Below are 11007 nucleotides of genomic sequence, written 5' to 3'. Positions count from 1 at the left end.
AAATCACCCCCCAGGGGTTATGGCCACACCACAATCTCTTCTCCTCCATTTTCCTCTCAGGATCTTGGGCACACACATACACGTGCCATGTGTCAGTTTAAGCCACTGGGTTCAGGACTTGAACCGTGGTCAACTACATGGGAGTCCAGCAACATAGCCATTATGCCAACTGTAGGTCCTGTGTCTGTCTCTTTTGATTGGAGAATTTAATAAATTAACATTAAATGTTATTATAATTAATTCTGGGCTTGTCTATACCTTTAAGTTGCTATCATCTTGATTGTCTTGCATTCCCTTACTTCTGTCTGTTTATTCCTTAGTTTTCCTGGAGCAGAACTCTCTTCAAAGTTTTTTGAAGAGCTCGTCTGGTGTTGGCAAATTCTTTCAGGTTTTGTTTGTCTGAGAGGATTTTAATCTTTTTTCCCCCATATATAGGATAATCTTGCTGAATATAATATGTCTTCCCATTCTTTTGATGCTTGCATTGTTTCCATTGAAAGGTCTGGTATTTGCCTGATGGGATAACCTTTGTAAGTCAACTGATGTTTGTCTCTTGCCAGGTTTAGTATTTTGTCTTTTTTTGTGTTCTTGGCCAGTCTGGCTAAGATGTACCATGGAGAGGATCTTCTTGGATTGATTCTGTTTGGGGTCCTTTGTATTTCTTAGGTCTGGATTTTTGAGTGGTTCTCTAGACTAGGAAAGTTTTGTTCCAGGATTTCATGGACTATATTTTCCATGCCCTTATTAGTTTCTTCAACTTCTGAGATAACAATTATTTGATGTTTGGATATTTAATGGAATCTAGTATTGCTTGCATATTATCTTGTTTTAAAAAATTATTTCCTGTATCTTTTTGGTGTTTTTATTCTAAATCAGAGGTTTTATCTTCTACATTGGAGATTCAGTCCTCATCATGGTCAAATCAGTTTTTAATACTTTAGAGAGAGTTTTTGATTTCCTGCATTACAGACGTCATCTCTAATAATTCCATATGATTTTTCCTTATGGAGTCCATTTCTTCTTTTAAATCGTGAAAGGGCTTCCTCATCTCCTGGAGTTTGTTGTCTCTTTTCTGTTCCAACTCATAGAGCTTTGTCACTAGCAATGTTCTGAATTCTTTCTCTGATATTTTGGTAACTTCATTTTTTTTCTAGAAATGGAGGGGAGTTATTGTCCTCTTCTTTTTCTTTTTCTTTTTTTCTTTTTGGAGATGTTTTTGCTATAGGGCACGTGTGCTCACCAGAAAGAAAGAGAGAGACAGAGAGACAGAAGACAAGAAATCATTCTATGTGGGGATGGCCACGCTGCAATCCCTCCTCCTCCATTCTCCTCTCGGGATATGGGGCACGCATACACATGCTCCTGGCATGAGTTTAAGCCACTGGGTCCAGGACTTGAAATGTGGTCAACTACATAGGAGTTCAGTGAAATAGCCATTACGCTAACTGCTGGTCCTTTGTCTTCTTTTGATGGAGACAGATTTCCTGTTTTCTGGGTTTTTTTTGTTCTGTTTTTTTTTGTTTTGTTTTGTTTTTGGTTATTTTTTTATCCAAACTTGAGGCTTTTCTGTGACTTCTAGCCATTGGGTGATGTATTCACTTTTGGATACATTTTTAGAGAATGTTTCTTCCACTAGAAACAAGTTTCCTTACCTTTCACTGTGAATTATGTGTGCTGAAGTCTTTCTTGTGCTGTGTTTAGCAATGTGGTTTCCATGGGAGGAGTCTTCAATCAGGTATCTGAAGAGCAATTTATTCTTTTTTGAAAGTGGTTCAGTATAGAGTGAGGATGCAAGGGAGCCTCACTATGCTAGGGCGTTTGAAAACTATAATTCTAGACCTGTCTAGTCCCTCTGAATATGTGAATAATGAGGAGAAGATGACAATATAAGAGGGAAGAAAAAAAGAGTATGAAACAGAAGAAGAAAGAAAAAGTTGTGAGCTGTGCTTGCTCATGGTGCACATTTTTGGCAAGGGGCTGCAGATGGAAGCAGGCTCTGCTGGAGAGCTGGGAGCTGCTCTATGGGGTAAAGAGAAGTAAAGAATTAGCAAAAGAAAGAAGGAATAAAAAAGCAGTATACCTTTCTGGCAGGAAGTGGTCTCTGAGGTTGGGAGAGCTGGACTGGGTCTGAAGCTAGGTCAGAGGCCAATGAATGATCCTGCCTCAGTTTCCCTGACTGGCTAGGAGGCTGTCAAAAAACTTTCACCTTTATTGCTCTGAAACAGTTCCAAGCCTACTTCAGGATCCAAGAACAAGAGGCCAAATAACTTAGCAAAACATTTGCTTATTGCTCTAGTCACTTAGGAATTAATAAGGCTTATTAGGGAGCTATGAGCCAAGGACCAATGGAAAATCAAAATAAATGCATCATAATATCACAATGGCTTAGTAAAATGTAATATAATATAAACACAACCAATATTTTTCAGAAAACTGTTCGTTGTTATTTTTGTGCTTTAAAAGGAAGCTGGACTACATTCTAAATGTTTTTGTTCACATTGGGGTTCTACTATTTTTCACAGTTATTTTCGGCACTAGAATATAAATAAATGACCAAAAGGATTTGTTTTTAAATAATAGATACCGCATGCAGCCACATGTAAGAGAGAGAGGGGGAGAGAGAGAAGCACTCTAGACAGGGTTTCCTCATGCCATAATCTTCTTTCCTAGACTTTCCAGCTCCTCAGGATCTTGAGTGCTTACATACATATCTAGCATGTTTTCAGGCCAACCCAGGGATCTGAACCTTCAATCACAATAAGGCTTCCAGCCTTGAAGGGCACCTGCATTATTGCTATGCCATAGCAGATGGGTCCCAAGGGATTAAAGAAAAAAAAGTAGGTCACAAATACAAACTGATGGGGCCAGCAAGTGGTGTGTTGGTTAAGGTGCTGGATTCTCACATGTGGAGGGCACTGCATTACGTGAATGACACGGGAGCTATCTTAAGATCTATCCACCATCTTAAGAAACCTTTGGGTTTCACTTCCCCGTTGAGCAAACAATAACAGTGACAGTTCTAACCATCCCCGAAAAGCCATATCAGATTCTTGATTGGCTCCCTCTGAATCCTCATGCTGATTGGTCAACATGCAGGACACCCACCAATTGGCTGAACCAGAATGCCTCATTTGCATTTCCAGGCCACCAATGATTGGTCCACAGTGTGATACCCTATTTGCATTTCGGGCAACAAATCAATGCCCACCAGCATGTATATAAGCACTGCCTATTCTACAATAAATGAGAGACTTGATTAGCACCTCGTCTTGTCTCTACTCTGTGTGTCTGTGTGTGTGTCTGTCTCTTTTCTCACTCCCTCCCTCAGGTAACTGTTTGACTGTCCTGTGGGTCAGGACACCCACATGGCCAACTTCAGTTTGAGTCCCAGTGCTAATGGCTTGCTTTCACAGATTCCTTCTCTCTCTGTCTCTGTCTCTGTCTGGTGAGTGCACATGCCCTACAGAAAATTTTAAAAAAATAATTAATAAAATTAAATAAATAATTGTTTTAAAAATACAAATTGAAGAGTTACAAGACAATTTGGTGTTTCTTTCTGTATACATTTCCTTCTAAGAGGCATATTTAATTTCTGGAAGTAGTCTTATACCCTTGGGTTTTAGTGTTAGAATCAGAGTCATTCTGAGTAGAAAGAGACCTTGGAGATTATATAATCTAGTAATTTTTTCCCATCCACTTTTTTCAAAATTTTCTAATCAGAATCTTTGATGAAAACCCAATATAGGGACTTCAGAAAGGGAAAAGTCTCTAATTAAAACAGAGATCAGAGTCAGCAGGTGGAACAGTTGTTAAGGTGGAGATTCCTACATGGTTGATACAAATTTGAGTCCCGGGCCCAGCAGCGTGAAAATCAGGTTGAGTGTGTATGCATGTGTGCCCAAATCCCCCAGATGAGAATGGAGAAGAAGGGATTGTGTTGTGATTATCCCCTCTAGGAGGTGATTTCTCACGTTCTGTCTTGCTATCTCTCTTTGTTTATCTGTACTGAGTGCACATGCCCTCTGACAGAAAACTTTATTATAAAACAACAACAACTGAGATCACAGGACTTGAATCTTACCAGCCACCTCCACCCCAATTTTCTGACTGAGGAGGCTGAGATCCACATAAATTAAGTGATTTGGACAAGTTCACCTAACAAGTTATGGTGGGTCTCTTAATTTTTCTTCCATCATCTTAATTTCTCCATTTTCTACCTCTTTTTCATCTCCAATAAAACACACACACACACACACACACACACACACACACACACACACACACACATCATACCAGGAGCTTCTCCTGACTCTGTATAAGCCACTGACATCTCACTGAGAACAGTTGATTTTCCAAAGAGAAAAGTGGGAAGAAAGCTATGATGAAGCTAATAAGATGAATCACTAAAGATAGCATGAAAACACTGTGACAAATTTTGCTTTGGATAGGCTTCCTCAAATCACACTCTGAGGGCATCTTCATAATTGCCCAATATTCCTAACTCTTCTGGCTTATTTCAAGACTTGACTTGGAAAAAACTCACTAGGAATTTACATTTAGACCATTATGATCTTGAGAGTTAAGCAATAGCATGAGGGTTAAAGGTATTCTTACCCTTATTAAGTGGGTTTTCATTTTAATGTAATTTTTTTCTGAATAGGTCCAATGTTCCAGAATACTTTGCCTTATTTCCTCTATGGTTAGGAGATAGACCTGTGTCTATGTGTTTGTGAATATGGTGTGATAAAGAGACAGAGACATTCATGAAAGAAAAAACACACACAAAGTCACAAACACTGATATAAAGAGACACATACTCACACATAGAGACACAAAAAGACACCAAAGAGCAAAGCAGAAATATACAGAGAAATAAAACATATTAAAACATAGAGACACAAGAAAGGAAGAGAGTAAGTGACAGTGACAGAAAAGGGGAAAAAAAAGCAGGAGAGAGAGAAGCAGCGACACACACATAAACAGACACACAGAATGAGACCAAGAGAATAAGATTGAGATTGAGAAATTTTAGACACAGAAAGAAATGTAATAAGAAATGGATTCACACAGAAAGACCAAAGAGAAAAACAGTGACAGAACAATGGAAAAAAAAAAAAAAACAAAGTAAGGAAAATCAAGGAAATGGAAGAAGAAATAATTCTTTTTTCTTTCTCATTGGAAGCCTTCAATGTTTGTGTTTCATTCAACTAGGAAATTAAGTTTTAGTTTCTCCTATTCAGAGGCAAACTATTCAGAGGCAAATTTAAAAAATCTGACTATAGAAAATATGTTCTTCCTCCCCCCATTTTATTTACCAAATTTAATTGTTTGTGAATCACAGTGATGGGAGTATTGGAGCCAAATCTGAAGCTAGAGCTGACAGGGGATTGACATGATGAATTGACCGGTGGTTTCCCAGGCTCTAATATCAAGCACTCATGTCTGTCAGCAGCCCTGAAGTTCTATGTACTTTCTGGGTTTTATGCTTTTGGGAGGCAGTGGTGCCTAGTGCAGCACAGAATTCTCCATCTTAATTATTCTATCAAGAATTTTCCCTCTGTCATCTAACACTGGATGCTTAGTAGTTTCCATGGAATAATTTTTAAAATGAAGGCCCAGTCTCACAAATTCATGTATTATTTTTTGTCAGATACACATGCACACTGATTCAGGAGAATTGAATGCTTGTGTCTATTTAAAAATGTGTACAAAAATACTCCTAGCAGCTTTATTCACAATAGTTGTAAACTGGAATCCCAAATATCCACAGTAGTACAAATAAATAATGGATAACTAATATATTCATACAACAGAATATTACACAGAAATTGTAAATGAATACTGATAAACACAACAACATAGCTAAATCTCATAGATAGTAATGAGTAAAAGAACCAAATACAAAAGAGTAGAGACTGTATAATTCCATTTATATGAAGTTTAAGAACAACCAAATCTAATCAGAAAAGTGCTTGCACATCAACATTTATTGCGGCACTATTCACAACTGCTAAGTCATGGAAACAACCCAAATGCCCAGATGAATGGATAGAAAAACTGTGACACGTATACTCTATGGAATACTATTCAGTCATAAAAAAAGAAAAACAACAAAACACTGGCTTTTGACAGAAAGTGGATCAATATGGAAGATTTACTGCTGAGTGAAGCAAGCCAGGCTATGAAGAGGCATTGTATGTCCCCACTTAATATATACCAAGTGCCTGCAGTCTATGACTGAAATTAATTGACTAAAGGATATAGAAACAAAGTATATAGATGTAAATACCAGATATAGTGTATGTGAAAGAGTATAGTCTGATGAAGGACATTTAGAAGAAAAATAGAGAGGCAAAGCATTAATGACACAAAGAAATTTGGTATTATCTGTTGAAAATATTTTATAGTTTTATCAGCTGTACTAGGGAGAAATGTTCACTTGTTGAATATCCATTGTGTAAGCCAAATAATAATATGATTGAATGTATAAAAGAAAATGAAATAAAAAATGAAAAAGTGAAAAGAAAAGAAATTTAAATAAATAAATAAGTGTATATATACACATACACACACACACACACACACACACACACATACATACATATATGTATATATAAAGAACAACCAAATATAAATCTAATCAGGTGATAGAAGTCAAAATGATGGTTACCTCTGCAGGAAAGGTATTACCTGGGAAGGATATTTAGGGAGGCATTTTTGGTGCTGGAAATATTTTATATTTCAATTTAGATCGGGGTCTATAAACTACATCTTGAGAGACAAATCAGACCCCCACTTACTTTCAGATGGCTGAGACGTTAAGAATTAGCTTTATATTTTAAATATTGTTAAGGAAACTGTATTTCATGACACTTAAAACCAAATTTCAGTATTCCCAAATAAACATTTGTTGGCATATAGCTATATCTATTAATCCATGGCTGCGTTCATGTTATTATAATGTTGAAGAGTTATGACAGAGACAATATGCCTACAAAGCCTAAAATATTTACTCTATAGCCTTTACACACAAATTTTGCTGACCCCTTATCTAGGCAGTAGTTAGATATGGAAAAATTCACTGAGCTATACATTTAAAATTAATGCACTTTATGTACTTCACTACAAACATTTTTTCAAGACATGAAAAAAAGGAAATTAACAAGGATATTTGTGCATATTAGTCTCAGAAAGGGAAGACCAAATCTAATCCCTTCTTTAGTTTTTCTTATAGATGAGAATCACTCTTTTATATACCTTCTTTATGACTAAGGTATTACATAAAGTAGTATTAGACAAAGCTGTTATAAATCAATTAATCAGTAAAGTTGTTTCAAATCATAAAATTCAGAATGACCACTTTGAAATAGCAACATAATTAATATGTCATTTCTTATTCTCTTTTAAAAAAGAACAAAACAGTAAAACTAAAAACTGTTTTGATACTAACAGAACATCCAACTCTCATTGGTGGTCTACTGCTGAGTCATATATAAAATCACTGTTAAAGGTCATCATGATTTGCCTGGGAAAATATTTGTGTTGTTAACTAAAGAACTGCTGAAAATTTTTTTTTCCTAGGCTACTTTTCACAGAAAAACATCTGTCACTAAGAAGAGGCCAGTGTAAGCCAAATGACAATGATAAATGCACTATAAATATTTCTCTTTTTCTGGAGAGGTTTTTGCTATAGGGCACGTGCACTCACCAGAAAGACAGAGAGATGGAAAGTGAGAAATCACCCTCCAAGGGGGTTGGCCATGCCGCAATCCCTTCTCCTCCATTCTCCTCTTGGGATTTTGGGCATGCATGCACATGTGCCCTGTGTGAGTTTGAGCCACCAGGTCTGGGACTCAAACCGTGGTCGGCTACAAGGGAGTTCAGCAACATAGCCATTACACTAATTGCTGGTCCCTACATATTTCTTGTTGGAACCTTGTAATGATACAGTTTCTTTATATTGTCAAATTTGTTAACTTCAGTTTCATTTTTGGCTGTTCTTAATACTTACAAATTTCAATGTATGTCAAGGAGTACATTGGGGGAGTTAAAAAGAAAAAGGAAACCTGAAAATTAGATCCACAAGACAGCTTCAGGGTGGGAAATGCATCTGTTTCTGAAAAACAGTGTACAAGTTTGCAAATCATAGGCTGGCAGTCAGACAAGCCAGTGACAGCTTTTTCATTAAATCTTGTGTAAATTACAGAGTTATGCTGTTGTTGGAGCTGCTTCTGTTGTTACACTTAACGTTGTAAAACAAAAACTATGAAAGTGATTAAAATATTTTTCCTCCTATTAATGACATTTTATATTAATTTTTAGTTGTATTCAGCCTTGGGTATTCCAATCAAGCAAATGTGATAGTGTTGAAACACCCGGCAACTTCTAAATTAGGATTGTAGGACTCCTTCAGTTTATCTTGAATGTTGTTCTAATTAACTCTGGTCACTGATCCTCACTCTTAAAATCTTTTTTTAATCTCTTTTTTATTTTCTTATTTGTTTATTTTTGACAGTCAATCACTATATCATTACAGCATGTAAAATGAATTTTCCCAGCATGAATGTACCATATATTAGTCCAAAAATATTACCCACTACATTAACATCAAAAACAATTTTCCATTTTTGTGTTTGTTGAATGTTTTACTTCTTTTCCCCCTTGATTCCCACACTGTTTCTTCTATGCACAGTTGCTCTCCATGCTCTTATTCCTTCCAGTCTTTCAGTTGTTGCCATATAGTGCAGATATTCGGTATATTTTAAATGTAGACATACAATTCCTGTTTTTCATAGTTTGCCTTCCTTCACTTAGCCCTAAATCTTCCATATCTGTACACTTTCTATCAAATGTCAGGGTCTTATTTTATATGGTTGAGTATTATTCCATAGCGTATATGTGTCACACTTTTTGAATTCATTCATCCATTCTTGGACATTTGGGTTAATTCCATGTCTTAGCAATTATGAACAATGCTGCAATAAACTTGGATATGTAAGTGGTTTTCTGATTGTATTTATATCCTTTGGATAGACGCATAAGAGTGGAATTGTTGGATCATAAGGTAGTTCTACTTGTAAGTCTTTGAGCAAATTTCATACTGTTCTTCACAGAGGCTGTATTAATTTACATTCCCATCTAGAGGGTCACCTTTTCACCACAGTCTTGCCAGTACTTAGGATTCTTTTTTGTTTTTTCATCTTAGCCATTATAACTGGAGATATGCGGTATCTCATTGTAGTTTTGATTTGCATCCCTCTTATGATAAGGGATGTTGAGTATTCCTTCCTATGCGTTTTGACTGTTCATATGTCTTTTGTAGACAGTTGTTTAGTTCATTTTCCAATCTTTTTTATTGTAATGAACATTTTTTTTGCATACAACTATATCAAGTATCACAATGTTTATTGATAGATACAAGTATATAAAATCAGGGCATGAACATGACTTGATAAATTAAGTAGACTTAATTTCAATACTATAATAAGAGGGACCAATTCAAATTCTCACCATTTGTTTCACACCCACAAAAACCACTTCAAGGGCATTAACGATCTCTCAAAACTGATCAGTTTTGTGCAAGTAAACCATGTTTCTTTTAAAAAGACTTGTGCACTTGCCCAGGCTCAAGGATATTAAAATCTAGCACATAAAGCCCATTACTAGAGGTAGAAATACAGGCAATATACTATTACGGCAACAACCATCAATTACAGTTAAGAATTTTTCTGTAACAACCAATGGATAATCAAATATTGCAACAGCTCAAGTATTACTGAGCAAAGTGCATTTCTACAGTATTCAGTGCTGCTATTCAGTTTTCTAACTTAAAACAACTGTCAGCAAAGAAGGTCCTTGCAGTAGACTGCCTCTGCTTGAGAACTTCCGATGTAATTATTGCATGCTGCTAATGTACTATCGAAACATTAAAGATACTCCTAAAATATTTGATGGTAGACTATGATTAAGACATTACACTACAAAAAAACCTTACGCAGAAGGAAATCCTAACTGACGTGCTTCTGCTTTAAATATTATGAAAACATTACAGCGGAATGAATTTTCATAGTGGTTAGGTCAAATGCAGTTACATCATAGCAACAGTATGTTTTGCACAATTTAAGGCTTTAGTTGGTTCTTTAGTCAGCTTCTTCCTCTGATTCTTCTTCTTCAGCAGTTTCTAGCCAGGTTAGCCACTGATTCACCTGATAAATTAGATTTATAATGTAACAAAATTAGTAGTATTTACAAAAGACCCCTTCCCAAAAAAGGCAATCTCAGTTTGTTTTTGAGAGAGATTTCTGCTATAGGGTACGTGTGCTTGCTGGAGAGACAGAGACAAGAAAGAAAGTGAAAAATCACCCTCCCTGGAGGAATGACCATACAGCAATCGCTTCTCCTCCATTCTCCTCTCAGGATCTTGAGCGCTCAGGCACACGTGCCCAGCCTAAGTGTTTAAGTCGTCAGGTCCAGGACTTGAACTGTGGTCGGCTACATGGGAGTCCAGCAATGCAACCACTATACATCTGCCGGTTCCCGGTAGCCTAACTTCTGATTTAGGATATGACTGGAATGTTAGCTAAGGACAACAAAGTTGTAAGTACTACCATACATTTTTATTGCTGGATATGCTACAAATTTACTCTCTGGACACTGGCTTTAAGCTCTAAAAAAAATAGTATACTAAAAAAATAGTATACTATTTGAAATAAAATATAAATGGTTTATAGTCAGTTAGCTCAAGCACATTTGTCAACACTTGTTGCATTTCAGGATTATTTCAGTCTAGGACAGTGGCTCCTTCAAACCTAAATATGTCATTAGCAACACTGGTACATTACTGCATATTACTAGCAGTAATTCCAGTCCCACCCCAGACAGAGCTATGGATAAATCTTAAAGAATGAACTTTATGAAGCTCCTTTGCAAACCTTAGAAATAAAGGTAAAACAATGTTAAGACTAGTGTTTCTTGAAGCTGCCCCCCCCCCCCACGAAAAAAGTGCTA

At 36.4% G+C, this 11007-nt stretch overlaps 1 protein-coding gene across 1 annotated transcript in view; it reads right to left on the bottom strand.

Moving 5' to 3' along the window:
- Nucleotides 1–10113: 10113 nt before the first annotated feature.
- LOC102491095 (eukaryotic translation initiation factor 4 gamma 2-like) overlaps nucleotides 10114–11007 on the bottom strand; it is a 137767-nt gene continuing 136873 nt past the window's right edge. The window contains 1 exon segment of the mRNA XM_027769694.1: nucleotides 10114–10214. Within this exon segment, the coding sequence (XP_027625495.1) occupies nucleotides 10140–10214 (75 nt within the window). The 3' untranslated portion in view covers nucleotides 10114–10139.

The sequence above is a fragment of the Tupaia chinensis genome, unplaced genomic scaffold (genome assembly GCF_000334495.1).
Source record: "Tupaia chinensis unplaced genomic scaffold, TupChi_1.0 Scaffold000082_1, whole genome shotgun sequence".
In the NCBI taxonomy this organism is placed as follows: Eukaryota; Metazoa; Chordata; class Mammalia; order Scandentia; family Tupaiidae; genus Tupaia; species Tupaia belangeri.
This window is presented reverse-complemented; position numbering and strand designations above follow the sequence as displayed.